The sequence below is a fragment of the Gymnogyps californianus genome, chromosome 16, assembly GCF_018139145.2.
Source record: "Gymnogyps californianus isolate 813 chromosome 16, ASM1813914v2, whole genome shotgun sequence".
NCBI classification, from domain to species: Eukaryota; Metazoa; Chordata; class Aves; order Accipitriformes; family Cathartidae; genus Gymnogyps; species Gymnogyps californianus.
Genome location: NC_059486.1, coordinates 4,046,262 through 4,071,473, shown reverse-complemented (window position 1 = coordinate 4,071,473; position 25,212 = coordinate 4,046,262). Strand labels below are relative to the sequence as shown.

Sequence of the window (25,212 nt, the reverse complement as noted above, 5' to 3'; positions counted from 1 at the left end):
GCCGAGGCGCTTCCGCTTCCGTCCGGCCGCGTTCCCGGGCTGCCGCCCCGGGGAGAACCCGAGCCCGGCGCGCAGGTTCCGGCGCCGGCCCCCGCCCCAGGCAGGCGGCCCTCAGGCCCTGCAGCAGCCAAGACCCTTTACCGGGCAGCCTCCATCAGGCCCCGGACGCCAGGCTCTATGCCGACTATCCCACCAGGGCTATCCCATACCTACTTAATATGACTGCTAAACTGGTGCCGTAGGTACGAGGTCAGTGCTGAAGCGCGATGGCTCTTTACCTGCCTCTCAGAGCCGTTTTCCCCAAATCATCACCACAAGGAGGTTTTGGATCTGTAGAGGAATTGCAGATGAGTGAGCACCAGGACGCTGGAACTAAGCAATAAATGCATTTCCCCTCTTCGTGAAACTGGAGCAAGAGCCAGCTGAATGGATGCTGACCATTAGGTGGTCAAGGCAGCCTGTGAAACCACCAGCACACGGCTCTCTTTCCTCTGAGGAAGCACAGATGGAAATTTAAGTCCTTAACTGATAAATGTTTCCCAAATTAAATTACACTCATCTATAACATATTTCTCTAAGCATTTCCAATTATACTATCTCATTTTACCCTCTGCTCTTCATCAGCTGTTGCTGTCTTTCTTCTACTTTTCTAACAGGCATAAAGCTGTGAGGACTGCAGGTTCCTGGGTCGGCAGTTCTCTTTACCTTTCCAAGGAAGTAGTTGTTTTTTTCTTAACCAACCAAAGCAACCTGCAAACAGACAGAACGATTCCTACCAAATCCAAGTGTGTCCTTGTGGCATGCTGTTACGTTGTGGGAAGAATTCTGCTGGGATAGACAGATTCACCATGCCTAATCGCGAGTGCATGGCTGGCTCCCGCAGTATGTTTTGAGGAACAGCTGCTCCTAGTTTGTCTTTCATGGGTAGAATACCTCGGCACGGGACAGCCTGCCAGAGGGGCTGTGAGGGGAATCTGTGTGGGCAGCCCCCTGCAGAACAGTTACCCTGCTATAAAATGCAGCTGTTGTTATTTTGATATTTCACACAGCTTAGCACTCCTCAACTCTTTGTCTCCAAACCCGATTGTTCTGTTCTCCCCAGTTCTTTTTTGGCCAGCTTTGGGGGCCCATCCTCACTTCTTTGCAATGGTTTTTCTTACTTCTAAGAATCACAGTTAAGTAATAAACTGCAGGGTAAGGACTGCTAATAGCTCATGAGGCTGTGGGAACTAGTCTGGGTAGGTCCAAGCATTATTCAAAGTTCTGGTATTAAAATGTGATGGTTGTTCCCTACACAGTAATGAACCACCCATCCATGGTGTGCTACATGCCAAAGCCTTTGGGAGTTACTGGCCTGTGGACAGGACAGAGGCAATGGACACATGCATCTCAACCTCTTGGTGGTTGGGCTTCACTGTTGCTGCCTTCTCCTCCCTCTTTTCTCCGTGACTGCTCCCTCTTCAACCCTGATTCTTGTCTTCCCTCACTGTCAGTCGTGACAGGTGGGTGTAGCACAGCCCTAGAGCCTGTAACTCTTTTTTGTGAGGTGCCTGGTCCACATGAATTACGAGAGCTGGATGACATTATGCCATAAGTCTTACATGGGGGGCTTACCACTGCTGCCCACTAAATCATCGCCCTACCTCCTCATGGGCATGTCTGTATGCATGGTCCTCACATGCACTGGAGTATTGTTTTCTCCTATTAGCTTGAGTGGGAGCCCAGTTCCCTCACAGCTGTTAATGCAGGAGATGTGGGAAGCGAGAGATTAGCTGAAGACATGCCGCAAGGGCCTGGCAGAGCTCATCCACTCACTGATTTTCTGGAACTCTGGAGCTTTGCTCCTCCCTTTAACAGCATTTGTGACTTTTTGCCTCCTTCCATGCTCTCCAACCTGAAGGGCATAAAAAATCCCCCTCTTCCACTCCATCCAGGACCAACCTCCACATTCCAAAGGAAGACTACAAAATACCTTTTCTACTTCTGCCCCTTTACATACCTGTCTTAACCTTCTTTTTCTTACTGCCAGATGAGGATGTAACAGATGGGGAGCTGGTTCACATTCTTCCATCAAGACTTCCATGTGTCACAAACTAGGTTCCTGGTTCCTCGTTAACTTCCCTAGTGAGAATGTCAGAGGTGTCACTTGCCATTGAAGTCATTTATCACGACAACTCTCTCCAGTTTTCTAAACTGCCATCTCTCTCAGACAGGGGACACCGCAACAGGCCACTTATGCTTAGCCCACGCTAAGCACTCCTGACATCAGTACCAGAATAATTTGTTCCTTAGCTGTTTAGCTGCATACATCGCCTTACAATTTTGGGGGATGCCCAAGAATAGTGACCGTAAGCATTTTCACTGAGGAGGAGAGAAAGAATTAGATAAAAATCTCCTTCTTGCCTCTGACACTAACTGCCAGCACGACCTTCAAGAAGACTCTTAATCACTTTTGCCTTTAGCTATTAGCTTTCCATCAGCCAAAGGAAGGTGATGCTAGGTTGGGTTAATATTGCAAAATCTTTTAGTTAAATACAAATTCAGAACTGCAGATTATTTTGTTCTGGTGTATTCTGCTTGTGTTCACTACCACATTTCCACGAAACATATACTCACCTTAAGTAAACACTGAATTTAGACATCACAAAAACAAATACGAAATTCTGGTATTAGCAACCACACCAACAATGTGAATGCCCTAGGATTTATGGTTGCCTGCTCAGGAAAAAGAAGGGGTATCATGGAAATTGTATGGTGAATCACAACAGTTTGAATTGCAGATGGCAGGCTGGAGGGTAAAAGGATCAGGGGAAAATGTAACTGAATAATTCTGAGTAAAAAATTCCCTTGGAAAAAAAAGCACAGTCCACTTTCAGACTGTCCACAACCCATAAAACAAGATAAAAGTAATTGATTAAATGCTTTATCAGGTGTCTTGACTGTGCTACACCACCTCATAGGGCAATGTGAGGTTTTAAAAGGAGATGCTTGTAAAACACCTGCAGGATACGAAGAGCCACATGATCTCTGTGTTATTTACCATGTCACTAGCCACAAGCAAAGGTCAGCTCCTTTTTCCTTTATTCACATCTATCTTCTTTAGCAAACATGAACTATGCCTGGCCTGACTATTAAAACTCACACAGAGCATCTTATTCAGAAATTAATTTTAAGGCATTTTGGTTCTTGGCTCCTAAGATCATGAGACTCAGCAGGCTGTCAAAGTTCTAACACTCATGACAGAGCACTTTCGGTGCTGTACAGGCTGAGGGGTCAAGTAAAGTGACATCTTTACTACTGAGTCATTCTACCCCCTTGGAGATATCACTTACCGTCTTTCTTCATCAGCTGACTCATTTTTAAAGAAAATAAGGACCAAAGAGGATAGAGCTGAGGTCAGCAGAGACCTGTGTTAGGGGAATGTATGTCTTTGATTAAATGGGGTGAAGGGCCTTACAAGCCTTTCAGGCACAAAAAGTCAAAGCTAAACTCTTGAGCTAGCCCCAAGGAAGGGATGGCACTCACCAGCCACTTGTGCTCTAGGCCAGAATCTCATTTTCACCGTTTGGATTATCTCCTGGAGTTGGTTAAAATCAAAAGGCAATTAAGCCCCCATTGAACACTGGTTGAGATATGTGCATATGAGGCTGCCACGGCTCACCATTACCACACAGCCTGCCCTGGTGTGCATCCCTTAATTTCAGTGGAGTTTCCCCCTCTCTTACCCCAGAGTATGTGTTGCAAAACAAAATGCAATGGCCTAACTGCACAGACTGTGCAGTTTAAAGTCCTGATGAGTCCGCTGATATCTGGCAAAGTTCTTTTTCCTTGACATGATGCAACCTTATTTAGCCAAAGAGAAGTCACTGCAAGCAAAGTGGAAGCTGACTCAGCCCTACAGCTAGATACAACAAAAACAGAAGAGCCATCCTCAGTCATGAGCTGGTAGATCAAATTCAGACATACCATAAATCACATTATAAAGGACACATGAGCAAGTGCTTCTTGTAGCTTCTGTGCCGTGGAGAGTGAGTTAGGTGGTAGCAGCAGCAGACCTTATCCTAGAATTCAAGATAGGATAAATTTAACTGCAGAAATCTTCCGGTTAAATTTCTTACTATAACCTTCCTTTCTACCTTGGGCTCCCAAGTTTGTTCCTCCATCTTCACATTGGCTGAGTGATCTATTTCCAAACCCCCTCCTCCTTTTAGGTCACTTCTGAATTTAGCCCGTTTTGCCAGGCTGCCAGGGAGTGATACAGAGGAAGTTGGGCAGCCTCCTTAAAGGCTCACTCACATTTCAGGGACACATGCCGTTGCTGTGCATGCAGAACATGCCGTTGTGCTTGGGAAGCGGAAAATTGTGAGCACACGTAAAAATCACTCATAGACCATTGCATCCCTTCTCAACTCCTCTACTCCAACACAACACTGCACACCTTCAGAGACCTACTAATTAAAAATGAGGTTGGAGATAGGAGAATAGTAAGAGGAAACCAACATCCAAGTAGTGTTTCAGCCTGAAGGTACTGCCCATGAAAGACTGAGGGCTCAGTCTCAGAAGAGCTGCAGGTTAGGCAGCAGCCATGCAGACTACCCTGCACAAGCCTTCTGCGTCTCTGACCTTGCCTGGAGGTATCTCCTCCGGAGTCAGGGTAGGTACCACATCTATTCAACTTCCTCTTGATTTACCCCATTATCAGGAGTGAAGGTTTGGTGATATGGACTCTTCCCTCCACAAAACAACACATTCTATAAAGGCTCCTGAACAGCTGTCAGGTAACCAGGATGTGGCTTACCAGCTTGGTCCCAAATCAATCCAGTGACTTTCTTTGTATTTAAATCTTAGTTACCTTGGGGAATCCAGTCCTTCAAATGCATCCTCTTGTGCATGTGTGCACACACAATGCACACAAAGTAAAAACTAACTGGAAAGATGACCCAGTCTCCCCGCTACTGATGCAAATCAGTAACAAAATCCATCTTAAATAACTGGTAGACAAAGTTAGGGTCCAGGTAAGGAAATGAGCCTAGAGACAGACGCTTGCCCACTGTTCCAGCAGATGCATCTGGACCGATTCTGAGAGTGATGGACACTGTGGTAGCAATCAGATACAACCTATCTCCAGGTTGAGAGGCAGAACACAGTTCACACTGTGAGCACATATCCAAAGATACAGGTACAAAAGCAACAGCTTCTGGAGCCTCGAGCCACACTGTTCACGGATTGTGGCTGCAACCACATAAATTGAAGAGCCCGTGCTGATCTTCAAGTCACAAGCTGTACACTGCTGGGTGTGCCTGCAGGGAGGCACCCTAAGAATTTAATTTCATATTGTCTCCTTGATTTTTTTTTGCTGTGCAATCAGATGAAACGTACACCGCGTGTTGTTTAAGCGCCTGGCTGACCCCCTTCATATGGCAGCAAAGAAAATCTTCTTATATTTAGAAGCCCTCTTCTAGGGTTACATATCAAGATACATGCACACTGCTGTTTTGCAGAATGCAGCTGCCCTGTAAGAAGCGAAAGATGCTAACATGATCCAGGAGCTGAGGCCAGCAATTTCAAGTTTCCATCTGTCTCTGCCTGTAACACATGCAGGAAGGAAAAGAGAGCTGGACTTCAGGCATTAGTTGGTGCCTTCAGCATGCAGGAAGACTGCATCAAAAAATGGAAGCCTGAAGCAGCTTTGTGGAAGCAAGACTCTGTTCACCTGCCCAGGACAGAGATGTTGAGTTCAAATACGTTTTACCACTTTCCCTCCCCCATTTCATGAAATAGCATCATTCAGTGCATACATATGAGAGCTTTTTTTTTTTTTTTTTTTTTTACCAAAAAATGGTAGGTGCAATGCAGAATAATAATGGGCTAAATCCAAATCTAGATGCATGATGATGAAGAACAGGTAATTTCCAGAGCCTGTCATAGATAATGAAATTTGTTTATATGCCCCTCAAAATATAAAGCAGGCACTAATTCCTCAGTCAGACAACTGCATTCTGCCCTTTCACATCCACTGCTGTCACCAGGGGTCTTGCTGATTTGGGCAGTAAAATGTCATTTAGCTTCCCTATGTTTGATACCTCACGTCGTATGGGTCTGTCACACCTACAGCAGAATGATTTAGTTGTACAAGGACCATATTCATTTCTAGCACAAGCTGTGTTTGACTGCATTTCTCAAACATGGTTGAAAATTTATGTAAACATAAATAAATGAAGAGAACTCATACCAGTACATTAGCAAAGCAAAAATAAGACTACCTATGACATAGAAGCACTAAAGGACATTAGAGGAATTGCTGCATTTTCCCCTCTCTGTCACATTAAGTGGTTTAATATAAAGCCTTTATTTTTATACCAATCAATAGCACTGTAAGGTAGCAACATTTATCTTCAGAAGCACTGAAGATATAATGGCTCAATTCTCAATTATATTAAGAGCAAGACTTCAAAGATATTTATGAGCATCAAGATGCAAGTTAGATTTCCAGTATGGTTTTCAAAAGCATCTGAACAAGTCAGGTGTCTATCTCCTATTGATCTAAATCCTTGTTAGGCACTTTCAAAAAATACTTCAAGTTGCCTATCCCTATCCTCTAGTGCCCAAATAACTTTGGAAATCTTTCTCCCCTCTCACACCACTAGCTGTGGTTTAGTTTACAGTACTGGAGTTTAATATTTCGCAGAAGGATGAAACTTTCTGTACGCACTTTGATTTTTAGTACACTGACGTAGAAAACTATTACCACAGCAATGCAATGGTGTTTACTTTGAAGCCAGCAATTCAAGGTGGTGGAAATCTGACCTCTGTTACCTGCTGAGAGACCTCCTTTGGTGACCTCATTTGACCACTTTCCCCTCATGGTAGGAAAGCCCCAAAGAGACCACCGAGGGACCATTCTGAAAAGGCCTCAACACTCCTTCTGGATGCTGTTTTGAAAATGAAGCAAAGAGCCTGCCTTGCTGATATTTTGAGCATTAACTGATCTCTAGCAACTTCTGAATGTACTAGCTACAGTACAGACTGGTTGTATAGTATCATGTAGGCCAGGAATCCTGTTTTTGCTTTGCTTCACTTTATTCTGAAGCTGTCCAAGGGGTTAGAAAAAGGGATATTACTCTTTAAAATAGAAGAGGCAACAAAACTTAGGAAAGACACTTCCCACATACCAGAATGGACATGAATTAAAAGTATTTTTATTCCACTTCAACGACAGTTCTATCATATCTGATAATAAGGCAAGCTACTAAAAGTCCCACAAGACATATCAGACCATTGAGATAGTATTCAAAAACCAAAGAGGAGTTCACAGAACAGCCAATTCTTGGGATCATCAAAATCAGTAGCAAGATTCCCACATGGACAAATTTGATCAGTGTAAATGCTGAAAAAATCAACTGATTTCACCAGTGTTCATGAAGTTTTATAGTGGAGTAATTAAGGATAGGCGATGCATCACTGACTTCAATGAAAAACAGAATTTGGCAGAAAGAAAAGCGAAAAAGCACATTAAAAGTATAATATCAAGGCACAGAAAACACATGTTACTTCCAGGCATATGCTTTAACAGGTAAAGGTTTCTGGGAGATTATTATTTTTTTTTAATAGGTAGTGGTACTCCTGCCAGGCATGATTCTTTTCTCACTTGCACCTGCAAAACTCCCATGCATTTCTGGGTAGTCAGTCCAGATTTACGTTAGTGCAAGGACAGTAAGTTAAGTTGGCATAGCTTGCTCGAAGATGTAGTAACAGTTAAAGAAAATGGAGCAACAACCGCTGAAGATGTAGCCATCTGTCTTAATGCTCACCAGAGCTTACTCCTTTTAACATGACAAAACAAATATATTCTTTCAAACACGTTTCAGCTAATAAAAAACAGCTGTCCCATGCTAAGGTATCAAGAAACTGCAGTAATTTATAGGCCATCAATTCTGTAACCTAAGGCCGTTCACTGAGTAATATCTTAGGATCAGCAAGAGTCTATGTAAGAGTCTATATAAGGGTACAAAAGTCTGTCCATCTTTAACTGCATTGATATATAGACTATTCATAGCAAGATGAGAGGATGAACTAAACAAAAAACCACATGAGCAAAGCAGAACACAATGAAACTATGTGACTTGCTAGAGGAACAATAACAAAGGGATGAAGAAGAACATCTATTTAAAAAGAAGATCTTTTGTCAGATAAAAAAATAGGAACTTTTTACATACGTGAAGTTTAAAGAGGAAAATATGATCAGTGCAACTTTAATGCAGGACTGGAGCTAAGTCAAGGGAGTTCAACAATGAAAGACAACAGAACAAAAATAAATCATTAAGAAAAATATGGATGCTATGGAAGAAGAGTGTCTCTTAATAATCAAGTGACTGAAGTCGGTCCCAGGTAGTTAAAAATCCAAGGTAAAGATCTAAAAGCTGAGGATGACAGAAGAAAGCAGCCGCTGAGTCAAGAGTACGCCCACGGCATTATAAAATCACGTAGCAGGATGAAATCACAAACCCATGGTTATGATTGTGTTATGTTGAGACTATTTTAAAGTAATAGATCCTTAATGACCTGATCCAAACCCCACTGGAGGCAACAGGAGTTCTTCTACTAGCTTCAGTGGGCTGTACATCAGATCTCACATTGTGCACTATAAACAGTCTAGATATGTTGGCTTTGTCTGGCTAGGGTCAGCCAGGGAACATCATGGATGCAGCATACATTCCATGTAAATGAGAAAGAAAAGGGAGTTGTTAGGGCAAGATCTCATTATACATTAGGATAAAAGAGAAAATGCTGCTTTATACTGAGATTTCTTATAAATAAATAACTTTGAAAACCTGGTCACGCCATGCTGATTAACTAACTGGACTATCAGTTCATCCACCAGCAACATGCCTCTGCAGACTTGTAGGGTCAAATCTAACAGTCTGGAATGAAGGGTTTCCTTCTCCTCTTCTTTTTCCCCTCCCGAGATTTACATGATGATAGCCTCCAAGTGCAGTCCTGGTCTTCAGATAGCATGCTGCAAGGACACAGAAATATGTATTTTTAAAGGAGGAAAAGACAGAGAGTTTGCCTTGTGAGTTTAAATTATTAATTCTACAGATTTAATGGATACATTATGCCACATTAGTGGCACTTGTTCTCTTAACAAACATCCCTCTAGATTAGTGGTTCAATACAGTTTTGAATCAAAGAGCTAAGTTTCTAATGGCACCGGTCATCTGTCAATCTGAACTGAATTTTTAAACTGGGTTACCTGAATCAATGCAAGTTAGGATCTTTCATTGCCAGGAAATGGGCTCTTATTTGACAAAGTTTCATGAGGTCAACAGCATCTCTGCTTCGTTGAAGTGGTACATAAAACAGTCAGGCAAGAACTACTTTCCGCAGTAGACAAGTTGGTAAATACAACAGCAATACATGACAGACGTTTTAAAAGGTGTGGGTAACCTCTCTTGTGCATCTGCATTAGGAGAGGAAAGATCTGAGAAGTTCCCTCAAATTCTTGTGTTGGGGGTAGGTCTCAGACATTACCCAGGGATGTACTGATCTCACTAGCTTGTCCCTGGATGCTGGGCTCTCTGCTGGAGTCTGAGATATCTTCTCCATCAAGCAGCTACCTTTTAGCAGCTCCTTAAAGAGAGATCTAGGACATGAGGCACTAAACAGTACATATATCCTGCAGACAGCATTAACTCCTTTGTTGTTTGTCTCTTGGATGCTACTCAGGACTCCAATGGGCAGAATCTATTGTGGACATTTCCTCCATGCACAGATGAAACAACTGGACAAGAATTTTTAATGTGGTTTGCTAAGGAAATGAGGCTGATGTAATCACATTGCCTCTGTGCATCTATGTATGTCTGCCCACTACTCAGCCTCTGAGCTGACTGAACACATTTGATAGACAGGTAGAGGACTTTAAGCTCTTACATTTTTACAAATCCAGTAAAAAGAAGTAGCGTATCAAGGAGATAACCAGTTAGTGCCCCTACCGATAAAAAAGCAGCAGTATGAGCTCACTGACTAGGTGGACACCAAGAATTAACGTGGGTAAAAGGCCACAGGAATGCCCTGAGTTCAGACTTTGTGCTCTATCAGTTACTGGCAGGTCAATCCCTGCAGTGAAAGACAGGTAGTCTTCCTTGACTCTATGGTAAGGTACAGAGAACAGGATTGGCAATGTAAAGATCTGGATGCTGGCTGTGTAATTCCTGTCATCTTACCGGCCCTCAGTTTATTCTGTCTCTGAAAGACAGACAGTCACTCAGTGAAATGGCTGCAAAGGCTTTTGAGAGCCCCAGGAAGGGTACAGCAGAGATATTAAAAATAATCTTGCATGCCTTTTTTCCCTGAAGAATTATTTCTAAGTTAGTAAGAAAAACGTATGTGTACGTCTGTCCCCGGTGCAGTCTAAATGCTTACTCCTTTTCCTTCTATCAGTAATTACTAATGTTGCATTACTGCACATATGCTTGATTAAGACCCTACTGATTATGAAACAGTATAAGCTAGTACTTTCTGCACAGCCTAGCTGTCTCTCTGTCTTCCTTCGAAGCCATGCTGACAGGTGGTATTTCTGTGACTTCCTTGGGGTGACGTTCTAAATCAAGTGAGATTAAAGAAGGGGTCAGAAGTTCACACTCCTCTACGAAAGCATTAAAATATCATAATGGTTTGCATGAAATTCCAAAGTCACCGAACACGACTACACTTCTCATATAAGTTATTACCAGAAGATAATTCTACCCTGCCTGTGGCCTTAGGGTTCAAGATAAACAAAGACAATGAACTTCTGATGTGAATTAAAAGTCTTGGACACTGCTCTATTGGCAGGAGTTTCTTGCATTCCTTTCCTTCAGTACTTTGGCTACCCTTCCTCATACCAAAAACTGTTGCTATCTCAGTCAGAGCTCTACAGAAAAGCTTGTGTCTTTACTTCACTCTAACACCTCTTACTAGTTCTCCACATTTCTACTTGACTCACTCCTACTTGCCTAGACTGCAGAGAACTACCAGAGAGGTGCACAAAAGACATGGGCTTTATATGATATTGCTTTGTGGCTCAATTGGGAAGCAAAACTCACGTGAGCTCTAGTTCTGCCCTGAGCAGCAGTCAAGCGTCACTCAGACACTAGAGATAGTCTAAAAGTATGTGCTGTAAGCAGCTGCATATTGTTTCAGACTACTAACAGGCTATGCAGCAAACCCAGCAACGGCATAAGAATGCATGATTCCCATGGCAGCATGAAGTAGAATATGACATGTTGAGATCCAGTTAAGGAAAGGGTTTGGGATACCTGGGGTCTCCTTCACTTAAGTAAGGAGGTTCCAGCCCAGGATTATGTTTCCCTAAATCCTGCCAGTAGGACTCAAATGAAATCCAAAGACACCAAATGTCTTGTGTTATCAAAAAGCAAAACAAAACCGAATTTGGAATCTCCTCCAAAAATTTGGAGACTGCTCTGAAAACACAGATCGTGAACTACTGGAGAGCCCTCATTCACTGACAAAATTATTAGCTTTTGCTGATCAAAATACTTAGGAAGAGACAGGAAGGCTGACTCCAAATCCATTCAAGTCAGTGGAAAGGCTACTAACAGCTTCATGAAGGAGCATAAGAATAGTGGTACTGGGTCAGAGCAAACAGCCATCTTTGCAGCATCCCATCTCCGACAGTGACATGTTACAAATGCCTAAAGGGACTGTATAAGAAAAGGCTACGTCCAGGGTGATATTTCTCCCTTTACTGCCTTCCAGCTCTGGCAATCTGCAGCTCAGAAACTTTCTGAGAGTTTCTCTAATCTTTCTGAGATTATATCTGCATCTTCGCATTGAAGCTTTTTTTTGTAACTTCACTCATTGCTGTTTCAAATCATTTGTATTTTTTGTATCCATAGCAACCAGAAGGAGTAAGTCCCACAGCTGCATTGTATGTCACATGGAAAAGTACCTCCTTCTTGTTTAAAGCTGCTTTCCTCTGATGCCCCTTCATCTCATTCGCAACAGACAACAAATAATCACTCTTTATTTCGCTGCCTTTACCAATTCCTATGTCTTTCTTTCCCAAGCCAAAGAGATTGTGTCTATTTTGTTGGTCCACACATAAAGGTTTTTTCATACCTTGCAGCCCTTCTCTTTTGGTGGGGTTTCTTTTTTTTTGTGTGTGTGTGTGCATGTGTGTGTATACCACATCTTTCTTAAGACAAGGACATCAGAACTAGAGGCAGGATTCAGGATATGGTTCACAGCTGAGTGTTGCCTGTCATTATGTATCTTGCCATTCACTCTCTAACTGGGCATATTACAGCAGATTAAGGCCACATGCAGGCTATGGCACACAGCTCTGCACTGTTTCAGTTCGTAGTGATGTCTCCTTATGGAAGACAAATACGTCCCTTTTCTAACTGCAGTTCGTGACAGACAACATGCCTATGGGCACATATGCAGGGCTAGACTCAGTGGTGACACAAATACCGGTTTAAGTTACACCTGAGCAAGCAGTAGAAGCGTATGTAATTCAGCAATCAGGACTGGCAAGGTAGGAATGCAGGAGAAGCTGACAGGAGAGGGTAAAAGTTACAGAATGGAGTAAGAATAAATTTGGCCTGGTGTGGAATGAGGGACAGCCCTGATTCAGTACACACGGCAGCTTAACACTCAGTGATTCCTCAGCATAACCATCAATGTAAACTGGTGTGCTCCTCAAGATAGACAAGTTTTATTCCTGGGCTGTTAACTCCAGTGATGCAAGCGACAGCTTCCCCTTGTCTACATTCAGGGTCATGACTGCAGAAGGTAGATGGTTCCCAACTGTTGGGTGGGTCTTGTTCCAGGCTATATATATATATATGTATCACTATATATCTTAATGCATGTTTGCTAAAGATAACTTGCCAGTGTTAAAGACAAATGAGGCTCTCCAAGGCAGCAGTAGAAGCCCCAAGTTGGCTTAGCACCAAGTAAATCTTCAAAATGAAAAGTCAAGGCTGTTTCTTCCACGCAGACATAGGTGTCGCCTGCTGTTTTTCCTGTGCTACCGTTGCTCTGCAACTGAATAAACCAAAGAAGGCATGCAAGGAAGCTCGGGGCTCAGAGGTAGGAATTTTCTGAAAAGTGAAAGGGTCTCGCGCTTCCTGAGTCTACCAGTATTATTGGGGATATAATTGGGGGTATTGTTGGGGGTATAACGCCACTGTTTGTTCAAAGCAGGAATTTCTTGCACTTCCTCTCTCTGCAGCTTCTACCATTTCTACCCTCAACACCCCGATCAGATGTTTTTCTCCTGGCTAAGGCATGTGCAGTACCATGGGAGCCCTCCTCAGCTCTGCTTAAAGCACAGGACTTAACCCCTTTCCTAAGCAAGATGGCACAGATAGTAGGTTTGGGTACTGAAAAGCCAGAAGAGAAGATGTGGGAACAAATGGATAACTTTGGTTGGAATTTTTAATAGGCCACGTGGGTTTTGATACTCAAGAGGCTACTGAAATTCAGCAATTTAGGCACCGACCTCATTGAACTGGTCTTCTAGAAATACCATTCACAGAGAGGAAATTACTTTCCAGTGAAGGCGGAAGGAATCTGCTTCCAGAGATGGAGAAGTATTTCAGTGCTCAATTCACAGTGGTTTCAATGAGAGATGCTCAAGAGTGGCAAAGAGACCCAGCAATTAAGCTCTGAGTTTGCACAAAAGGAGACCCAGAAACTGTTGAAGACAGCAAGGCACTGCTTGGGACTGTGCAACAGTGGTGGTGATAAGCCACAGGGCACCGTCCCCAATACCACTGGAGCGACTGCCTGGCATATCAGATGCCTTGACCCAGATGGATCTTCGGAAGGAGGATGTAGCTGTCCAGGTTGCAGCTGCGGGGAAGTGACTGCTGCCTGTCTTTGGGGCTGGGACATTGGTGGCCTCTCTGGTGGGAGCTGTGCTCTGGCTGAAGCACCGAGTCTCCAGGGAAGAGGGCTTCAGGAGGAGGTGAGCAGGCTGCAGACCATCAGGGTGTACAAAACAGGAGAACAACAGTCTCTTCACAGAGACTCTGCAGAGGAGAGTGCCTGAGCTCCACAAAACAAAGGATGAACAACTAAAGATGAACAACTAAAGGATGAACAGGATGAACAACTAAAGACTTGAACAAGAGCTGAATACAGACCTCCATGATGGAGAAGGCCTGAAGTTTGTGACTTTTGGCAGGAGAAGGAAGGTTCCTTCTTGGCCTGCAGACCCTCCAGGACACGTGTAGCCAGCCCCCTGGGAGGAGGTGAGGAGTTGTTTTGAAGGAGACTTTAGAGCCAGCTAAGTCTCAACCAAGTTTCTGTACCAAGAGGAAAAGTTGTGTAAAAATTGATAGAGATCCCCTCCTGCCAACCTGACTTGGATGTCTCAAGTTTGCTGCTTTCCAGAAGCTCAGACTTGGGATGTTGTGGAAGAACTCCCGAGGCTCATCCAGCCCTCAAACTCATTACACCTTGCATCTTTGATACTGTCAGCAGAATCGGAATGAGCTAGTGAAATTTATCAAAGGGTTTATGAACACTCAAGTAACACCCTCTGTGAGAAGCTCTAGCAGTCATGAGAGAACAGATAAAGTACTAACACAGATTAGAAATGGGATGGTAGGATGGTAAACAACAAGCTCTAGGGAGAGATACGCAAGAATATGGAAGGAGAATACAAGGGGGTACTCCCAATGGTAATTTGCAATGAGACTTGTTATCCTTTGAAGACCAAAAGAAGCCACAAGGAACGTCAGCAGGAACAACTGGGTAATATGGTAGCTGATGAATATCATGTGGATAAAACACACAGTAATGAATCCTGGAAGGGTCAAACTTTTCATACATGTTGCTGAAGTCTAAATTAACTTTCAGGAAAAATGCATGGAAACATCAAATCTGTGCCTAATGGTAATCAAATAGATCAGTTACAGGGCTGACCGTCATGTTATTCTATTAAGGCTATTTTGTACTATCTTACTAATACTGAAGCATGTATATTAAAGTTAGCATAGAAGTAGTTTACAATCACTTCACATTAGCAGAGTGCAAAGTGGCTGTTAGTAAATAATCATGACCAAGGTACAAACGGATGTGAGATAACTGCATAGAGCATGCAATGCCATCCACACCAGCGGCATGTCAAACTGAAAGACAATTTAGTATAAAATATAAGTGTCCAAGAGTAAGACAACAAAGGGGACTCAGGTAAGCCTGTAGGGTGGAAAGGCCAGTTGGGTGCTCCTGTTCACTCATTTTCACATCAGAAGAATAAAGAAGATTGTTGCTCCCATCAAACACTTTCTTAGAAGCAAGGGCTCTTTGGAGGGTGACAGGTGAGAGGGAGAAGGGGAGCAGTAAAGAGACTGGAAAGCCAGAGAGCAGGGTGAATCTAGTAAACCATGAGTCCTCATAAAACTCAAGGTACCATTTGGCCAAGAGACCTCTATGGAAACTATTCACTGAATACAGAAATTAATATCCCAGCAGTGTGCTGAGGGTTCCCAGGCACCTGGCAATGCTTCCATCTAACACAGAGATTTTTCTCGTAAAAAAACCCAAGATGAATTTTAAAGAAATCCTCAAAAGACAAAGCTTAAGAAAAAACCATGAAGTCGTATTATACTGATTTACTGCTGCTTACTTCCTTGAGGGTAGGAGAGAGAGGTGCTTACAAATACTAGCTAGATGTAAAGTGCTAACTACCGCTAGTATCTGGCAATAGGCACAAAGAAGCATTCACACATTCAGCACACAGGGTCCTACCGTAGCGGAAGTGAAATGTTGACTGTAACTAAATGTAGGTAGTGTGCCCTAGTTAATGTGAATGCTTCCAGTCAGTGTTGTCTACCACTCCTCATGCTGCCCTTCTCTCCTTCTACTTAAAAAAAAAATTATTGAGCTGCTATCCTTGTCTGAGAAATGATGAGTAAGGTAGTAGAAGCGAACAGAGGAATTTACTGCTGCTGTCAATTACAAAACTTGGCACACCCCACCTAAAGTGACTTGGTTTTAAATCTGTGAGGGCTGAACAAACTGAACACAAGCTGAACCAAAGAGAGATTCATGCTTGCAAAATGCATGGGAAATTAATGAACATACAGTAAGCTTCTGATTCTGTGGCACCATCCACTAATATCCTACAGAAATGGACCCCATCTCCACTAACTTCCCTGCAGTTCGATATGGCGTGCTTCAAGTTTTTGTCTGAAAATGTTGTACGTTTAACCAGCTACTCCATTCCACTCCCCGGAGACGTCTGCATTTCAGTGGTGGATGAGGTGATCTCTGTTTATAGTTTATACATAAGTTTGTACAGTGCACTGAAAGGCTCTCCAACCAAAACAGCCAATAAGAAATTGATTTAAATTGGTTATTTTAATGGGAAGTGTACATTACTATGGAGAAAAGAACATATTGTTGCACAACCTTAAGAAAGGATATCAATACCCTAATTACTTTTGTCTTATTTTCCAAATAAGCTTATAAACCATCTGGGTAACCACTGTGTATACAGAGATTTGTTTGTTGAGCTTCTTCACTATTGTTCCAGGTGTACGAAGACAGGTCAGTTACACAGCACTGAGAGTGAACGACCTTATCCCACAGCAAGCCAAGTCAAAATTACATTTGCGATCACTTTTGATATAGTTATGATCACCTTAATATCAAACAGTAAAATAGTAATTGACTGTCGTCCTCTCCTTGCAAAGTTAAAAGATATGTTGGACAGATTATGAGACTGAAAATTAGCACCTAGGGACTCTATTACCTGAAATCTAAGGACCTCTATGCACTTGGCCTTGCAGATGGTGAAACCGAGGGGCAGAAAAAACAAAGAGCAACTAGCCTAAATTGGAAAAACCTATGGGAGCTGCAAGAATTTCTAGAAAATCCACTGCTGCTAAGACACAGTTGTTTGCATTTAACCACAGACAACAGAATTTTCTAAATTGCAAAATAAGTAAAAATTGCTCTTTTGGAAAACATGCATGCATCCCTAAATTTTAACGTTAGTAGATAATTCTGACAATCTTTAGTTTCTTATTCTGAAGACCACGCACAGAGAAGAATTGCTTGCATTGGAACTAGTAGCATTTTGCTTACCGTTGTGAAATGAACTACACAATAGATTCCAATGATGACAAGGCCAATGATAATTGATGCAACGGCAACCCAGAGTGCATTGCGGCCCAGTCTTTTTGACCCCTCTATGTCTCCTTGATTATAACTGTTTAAAGCCTGTAGAAGAGAAACAGAGAGTTTGTGACTTTTTTTTAAACAGAAATCTGTACACAAACCAATCTGACTGCTTTGAACTAACAGTAAGTTCTGTGCACACTGGTACTGTAGAAAGGACTTCAGAAAATGGTGATTTGCTTTGTAAAAATAAACATCCACTACCAACAGTCCAAGGTAAGCAGGGAGTCCAGTTCTGTTCCACTCATTTTCAGTACATTTCATTGCAACTACAGCTCTTTTATGTTCAGTGGTGAGGCTATATTCGTATGATGAGTTTTCTTGTACACACCAGCATAAAAGCTGTCAAATCAACTCTAATCCACCCACTTGGATAAATCAGTGGCTTTTACCTCTGGAAATATTTTTGTAGTGTATGTGAACTGGTAGTTGGCCACTTGACTAGCAGTGAAATATAGGACCATAAGCATGAAAAGAAGCATAAATAGGCTGCATTTTTACTGAAAACTTCAGGAAAACTTCTTAAAAAAAGCTTACTATTTTCCTATTTTTCCAATTTTTTACTTTTCAAAACAAAGTTTGAAGAATTAATAGGCAGTTTGCTGGTGGTGGAAAAAAAAAAACAAAGAAATATAGATCATCTGAACAAAACATCTGAGTGTCATCTTCATGGGCTAGAAATTCTGTCCCTTTGCATTTTTGGAACACACTGATAATTATTACCATATACATGCTGAGGTACGCATCAGACATACTGATATTATCTCAACAGACTTGAGTTCATCTGTATCCACTCATGATTTGGCAGATGCTTTATATTCATTACATGCAGAGATTGCAAGGTGTGATAGGACCACTCTGATCTTCTAGTCTTTTGTGAGACATGCTGTAGGATTTTCTGAATTAATTTTTAACCAGACCATATTTTTAAAAGAAAAGATTCAGTGAAGGACACTGAAGTATTCTAGTACACGAGTCTAACACATTTTGTAGTAACTTTTTCCCAAGAATAAGATGCTATCAAATAATATTAAAAGAGTATTATTTCTAAGAATTATTTTGTAAGATCAGGAGAGTTTGAGTTCATAAATCACGACATCGAGTCCAGATTTCTTTATCAGAACTATCTCAGCATACTTCCTCGGGGAATCAGGTTAGTCATAACCTGTTCTTTAGTATCTCATAAGTATTCCAGGATGTATCCCAGAAATGGGAGGTGCGGGGGGAGAAATATGGGGACCCGATCAAATGAACAGTTCTGTGGACTAAATAACTCAGGTTGTCTTTAGAAAATGACTGCATGAGGTATCACCAAGTGCTATTACGAAAGTGCTTTAGTTACGAATCACTTTTTGTAGCAAAGACAGAACAACAGCTAATTCAACAGAGTGAAGATTTGAGACCGCAGAGAGTAGGAAAGGAATGAACTTCAGAGGATACGAAGCATTCTTGTAGAGCCTTTTTTCCCAAGCAGAAAAATAATTAGGGGCATTATCTGTGTGTGTTCTGTCGATTAGTGAGCACACAGAAGTTAATGGGCTAGATGCATCCTTGGTGTTAGCAATGCAGTAAGATCGCTTGTGCCAAGAGAGTCCCAAAGCAACGAAGCCTATATTCCTAGAATTGCATCTCAAGGATAAGTGCAGGTACTTATTCTCTGGTGTCTAAGAAAGGCTGAGCTGCTCATGCACTCTTGCCCTTAAAGAGAGCACTGATACATTTCTTCTCTTCCTGGAAGCCAAATGCCTAAACATTTCTTTATTTTATTTCCCTAAAGAATATCACTAATACCTCTCCTCTGCTGTCAAATTTCATTGAGGTTGGCTAGTGGACTTAAAGGATATAGTGGGAAAAGAGGGAAGAGATGGAAATGAGAGATGGACACAAACACATAGTCAAATAGGATGACTGCCCAAGCCTTGTTTCCTTAGGTATCAGGCTAGCCGCACCTGATCATTCAGGCAGAAAAACAGCAGCTGTGCTGAGGCACAGGCACCTCTGATTCTCCACCAGTGCAGCCTCCTGTTACAAAGGGTGGCTAGTACTGTTCCTCTCACCTAAGTTACTCCTCTGTTTTCAGCAGTCCTGTCTACAGGAGAAGAGCTTTCTTAGGTTTTCTGAAAATACATTCGGGAAGGTCAATAAAAGGAGTAGCAGGAGAAACGTGGCTTGGTGTGGTCTTGACCGGGCTAACTTCTCCTCCTGCCTCTGTCAGCAACTATGAACGTGACTGTGGCTACAGGGAGAAACGTGGAGAAGCATCACCGATGCCCCAGCCCTGACTTTTTTCTCCCCACCCAAAGGACTCACTTTCCATGACATCTAGAGAGTGGTCCTGCAAACACTCTAAACTCAGTTCCCCATATATGCGGTCTCAAGACTGAGACAGAGTTGTAAGCAAGACATGGCAGCACCAGCTTGCAGTTCTGTGCAATTTTACTAATGTGTTTAGGAAGTCCGGAGAATGTCCATGTGATTTCTGCAGGTACCACATAAATAATTCACCCTGTGCACTTTAATAAATAATGTCATTTTAATACAAATCCACAATGAAGAGGAGGAAAACAGCATTAATGATAAAGAAGAGGATTTGGGAGAGACAGGAAGGAGACAAAAGTTGCTTTATTAAGAGGTTTAAATTAAATGGCATAACTTAGACAGCATTCAAGAAACAATAAGAGGTTTGGGGGAGTGGGTGGGGTTTGATGCAAAGCTCTTTGAAATTAATTTACTTCTGTCTGCTTCAAAGGGCCCTTGGATCAAGCTTCCAGTTTTCAACGTTAGACATAGACAACATTAACTGTTAAATCCTTAAACATTACATCTGTTTATTTCCAAGACCTAGGCAATATATACAGAATACAGCATCTGCGTGCAACATTTGGTCTGTCCAACTTTTAAAACAAATTTCAGCCATTTTCAACCTAATACCATATGATTTCTCAGGTTTCTGCTACCTCGCTCACTATGAAGTCATAAACTAAATTAAAGCCACAGTTCCGCAGCTGCTTATTTACTTGAGCAATCTCAGTGACTTCACCAGGTTCACACACATCTATTTATAAAAGATATTCTCAGTTCAACAATGAAGCAAACTTAACCTCATATGAACAGAAATTTGCTGAATTAGCTACAAACTATTAATCCCTTTTAATGTGCATTTTCTGTTCTACATTACCAGAGCACCGTTTATGGCAAAAGCAGAAAGAATACTGAATTACTTCAGAAATCCTCCTCTAGAGCTCTTACAAATCTGGGCAGACCAGATTGAGGTTCTCTGATCAATGTTTTCTATGCTTTCCATGAGCCAGGCTATAACAAATCTTATTTGGCTGTGCCTGGAAATGAGATACTCTCTCCAGATCAAAGGAAGAATGAGACATGCTGGCTCAGTATGACTCCTCATTGTGAACAACTTACAGGGAAGGAGAAAGAAGAGGGGGGACTTGGAGAGCAATTCAGAACCAAGCTTGATCTCTGCTTTTTGGCAAATGAAACAGGCAGGTGATGAGCAGAACACAATGAAAGGGGAGCTTGCTCTGCAGGCTGTATAGCAGCATGCAAACAAACGCTGGACTTCTGTGTCTCTGGGGACAGACAGGTTGAAAGTGTTGTTGCAGAGGAAAAGCTTACCAGTTTGCAAAGACAAGGGCCATGCAAAAATGCTTAAGAACAGCTGCTGAGCCTTGTTGTTTAGTACTCCTGAAGTAGGTACAGGCTGTCCCATATGGTGTTAGATGTCCAGGTGCCTAGAAGCTACTTAAAAAAAGCTGTATTAACAATAAACTTTCCAAATAAACTTTCTGACTAAAGAGCAGTACAGCCGTACAGGAACACTGGTCACAGTGCTAGTCACTGACCTGACCAAAGCCAATACACTGTACATGGATCGTTAGGATCTCAATTAGAAGAGGTGACCCCCTCAGAAAGCAAGTTCCATCCTTTGTTGTCCTGTGACTTATACCACCCTCTCGCTTGTTGTCTCTGCTTAGGGAAACTAATATACAGACAAGGCATCTGAATTCAAGGGTAACAAATACAGTCAAAAAACTTGTTACTATCAGAGGCAGATAAGCCAAGATTGTTACAGCTTGATCACACACGTTGTTTGAAACATGAAGATGATTAAACAGAAATGTGTCAACATAGAGAGGGAGTTAGGAGCAGACAGTCAGGGAGAAATAGCTTTTGAGAGACTGTTTTGAAGTTCTTACAAATCTAAGGCCCTATGGAATTAGATGACTAGTCTGACATATAGATCTTTGAAGTAAAGACAACTGAAGGTGCTGTACTGAGAAAGGCTAACAAAGTTTGTTTAACCATCAGACCTCAATGCTGTTATTAGAAATATCCAACTGATTCGTTTTTCAGAGTTGTTCCACAGCCTCCCTCTAGCTCTGATTCCATGAGTCAGATACAGCCCATTCACCTGAGCCAGTTCTCAGACACAACTGGCAGTTCACTGCCAGCTAAGTTCTCTTTGGGGGAAAAGACACCACCGCAGATAAGGAACCAAAGAGCTCAGTGACACACTGCCTTGTACCAGAGAAGTCTCTTCTGTCACATGAACCTCCTGACTTGGTACCTGCCCCCACACTCCTGCCCCGACGCCTGTGGTCTCACCTATGTGAGAAAGAATAGGCAAAGTCTGAGTGAGGCACCTCTGGGGTTGAGTGAGCCAACTAATGGTACAGCAACACGACATAGCCGCTGGAAGCAACAAGAAGCAGGAGAACTGACGGCATCTGGCTGGAACTGCAGAAGAGTACTGAGAACAGTAATCCTACAGCCAGGAGTCCTGGCCAGGACCCTGGGGAAAACAGATCTCCATTTGTTAAAACTGCCAAGCAACCCTCACACCTGCAAGTGACCAGCAACTAGTTTGATGGGGCTGCTCTTGTAATGCCAATATATCAACACACTGATGCCACTAAGTGTCCATTCTACTAGCTATCCTCTCACCCCTGTCATGAGAAATAGATTTCTTTCACAAAGGAGATGAGGAACAAGAAAAGGTTATTATCACAATAGGGAGAACTTGGGAGAGGTTGATTCTAAAAATATAGTCAAGGAGGTAAGATCTGAAATGGTAAGGTTTGTGCCCCCAAAGGCGAGAAAGAAGTGAGGAAACCAGTGCTGGAGCTGTAAATGGGGCAGCAGAAGAGACAGAAGAGACTGAAGACAAATCTGTCATTTAATTTCGGGGTGTGAGAGCCCAGACTCTACTTTTAGAGTGGAAACATTGTCTGAACTGAGAGCACTTAAGGAGGACATGACACAGTCAAACAGGGTGCTGAACCATGCTCCTCTAGAAGCCAACAGGACTTTTCCTTCCAGGCCCATTCTAGGCAGTGGAAATTTATAGAGAACTCCACTTTTAAAGGTCTGTATCTCTTCTGACATGAGATCTGAGGCAAGCTCTGCAGACTATAAAGGTATCTTCTGTAAGAAAAGAAAATAACCCACTCTTGTATCTCAGTGTTAACCCTTAGCAACACTAGGAAACAAACTGAGAAAGAGAGGGAGGATGTAGATCCCAGCAGAAGTGGAAATAAAACCAGCACAGGTTAAAATACAGACCCTGGAGTTGAGGTTAATGGAGCAGTTACAGGTTGCAGCTCTAGAAGGCAGGGGAATCAGGCTGTGGAAAAGAAGTTGGACATGTTATTTTCATGGAAAAGGAGAGGTTTTAGGTAAGAATGATGTTGAAACAGAAGGGATTCACATACAGTGGAGGTTATTGGTTTGGTTTTTGTTTCCCCCCCTTTAAGGGAGTGGGCAGCTGAGACCTGCACAGACTGTTTAGCATTCAGGAAGCGCTCTTCCCACCCTGGTTTCTACATATCCCCTGGTGACAGTTACTTAAGCCTGACTCCAAAAGCCTGCATGAACTTCAACTAGGGCGTAGGTGGAGATTTCTCCATATGGGGTGCAAGAATCTTTAGAGGCCAAATTCTGTCCTTGACAGTTAACTTCTGTGCAGCCCCAGTGCTTTAGTAAAAGTACTGTCACAGCGAACAGATGCTCACAGCCCCACATCATCAGCTCTCATTACTTTATATAGCACCCTAAGTGTCCACAGACAGAAAGGATGCTGGGTACCAGCAGAACCACATCTTCTCAAATCAAGGAGAAGAGCGTATTGTATAGTTAAGTTAACAACAGAGAAAATAAACAGAAAAAAAAAGTCAGCTAATACTTATCTGGACAAAAAAGGTTGTGAAGATGGCTTTGGAATAGCTCCTTTAAGTAATTTTCAAGCTTAAGCAATGTGATTTCTGATGAATCTGTGCTTTAGTATATTTTAGATATAGGTGATTATTCTTATACTTAATTGCAAAAAGAAACAACTATATTTTTACTTACCTTTTCAGCCTGGCTGTCAGAGAAAAGGATGAAAACACACAACGTGTTTTAAACCCTTTTCAGCTCCTAAACAACAGAAATACATTGCAGTATTACTGATTACACTGATGATGTATCCTATTAGAAAAGTCTGGATCTGACTCTGCAACTTTTAACTCAGAGAAGAAGATTCTGTTCTAACAATCCTTTTGAAGTTAATGGGATTGCTGGATTATTAAGGACTATGCAAATCAGTTACGGGTTGTAGGAGTAAGGCTGTTCTCTCAGCGTACTCAATACTCAATTTTATAAGAGTTTTTGTCAACAACCTACAATCGTTATTGTTGTGTGTATTATCCCTGCAAATACTATCAGGCTAAAGAACCTGTTTACTGGAAAAAAAGGCACTTCTATCGCATTTGATTAGCTGAAGTAGAAACCACATCTGTTCCTTTGCAAATCTGATTTCTGTTCCCCCATTGCCACTTTCACACATAGATACTATACCCAATTCAGCGTGCAAGTTAGTTGATGTAACAAAACCCATTAATTGGGCTATCCCCTTATATAGCCCAATATTGAAAACTTGATTTGAATTGCCTTTCATTCCACATTTTATATCTGCTGCTAGGATAGCTAAACGGACACCCTGACGAAGCCGCTGATGCTCTCGGGCTCGCTGCCTCACCTAACTTTGTCCACGCGCCCCAGGGACAAGTGGTTAAACAGGCGGCTGGATGCCCGTTACCCTGACGGCTCCTCCAGCCCCGCTTTGCCCCCGCCGGTCCAGGGCGGGAGCGCCGCGGCTGCGGCCGGGCCGGCGCGGAGAACCAGAGGTCGCCCCGCCAAACACCCAACCCCAAGCCGAAGGTCGCTTGGGCACCCGGCGGGGCGCTACTCACCATGACGGCGAAGACGAAGGCGACGATGTTGACGGGATAGGCAGGACAGAAGCAGGCGAGGATGCTGAGGAGCAGGTAGTTCTTGGGCCGCGGCTGCGGCGGCTCGTCGGGCAGCTCATCCTCGATGTTGGTCTCGGGGCTGTTCTCCAGAGCCCTCTTGATGTCGGCACCGGCGGGGAGCGCGGACATGGGGCTGCGGTGCGGCGGGCGGGCGGCTGGCTCGAAAAGCCCAGCGCCGCGCACCGGGCAGGCGTGACCCCGCCGCGGCGCCGAGCCAAGGGAGCCGCCCGGCGCGGCGCGGCGCCTCCCCGGGACGTGCAGGCGGCAGCGCTGCGGGGCGGGGGGCTGCCGGCCGGCCGACCGCTCCTCTTCCGCGAAATCTTTCAACCCGGGAGTAAATTCACGGGAGGAATCGGAAAAAAAAAAAAGAAACTGAAGCAAAAGCCGTCGAGGGTTTCCAGCACCGTGTCCCAGCTGCGGCTGGCCGGAGACGGGCGGGGGTTCCCCGGGCTATCCCTCTCCTGCTCCTAGCAGCCTCCCCCGCCGCGCCGCCGGCGGCACAGCGGGGTCCGGAGCCACACGGCCTTCGGCTGTTCCGGTCTTTTCCGAAACTTTTTAACTGTTTGCAGTTAAACGACTTTAACTGAGTTTGCATGACCCCCGGGGAGAACTTCGCTGTGTTCTTCGACTCTCATTTCTAGCGTCAGTAAGCTCCATCAGCAAGTGGCGTAAAGTCTGCAAAAGCACTTCCTTTGATCTGGGCTGAATT

The 25,212-nt window shown here is 43.2% G+C and overlaps 1 protein-coding gene across 1 annotated transcript; it reads right to left on the bottom strand.

Moving 5' to 3' along the window:
* Positions 1–7,177: 7,177 nt before the first annotated feature.
* On the bottom strand, positions 7,178–24,632 carry TMEM233 (transmembrane protein 233). The gene is given in 4 exon segments (XM_050906771.1): positions 7,178–7,382; positions 7,385–7,483; positions 17,103–17,238; positions 24,444–24,632. Coding segments are annotated over 4 exon segments (516 nt in total). The 3' UTR covers positions 7,178–7,290.
* Between the last annotated feature and the right edge of the window lie 580 nt (positions 24,633–25,212).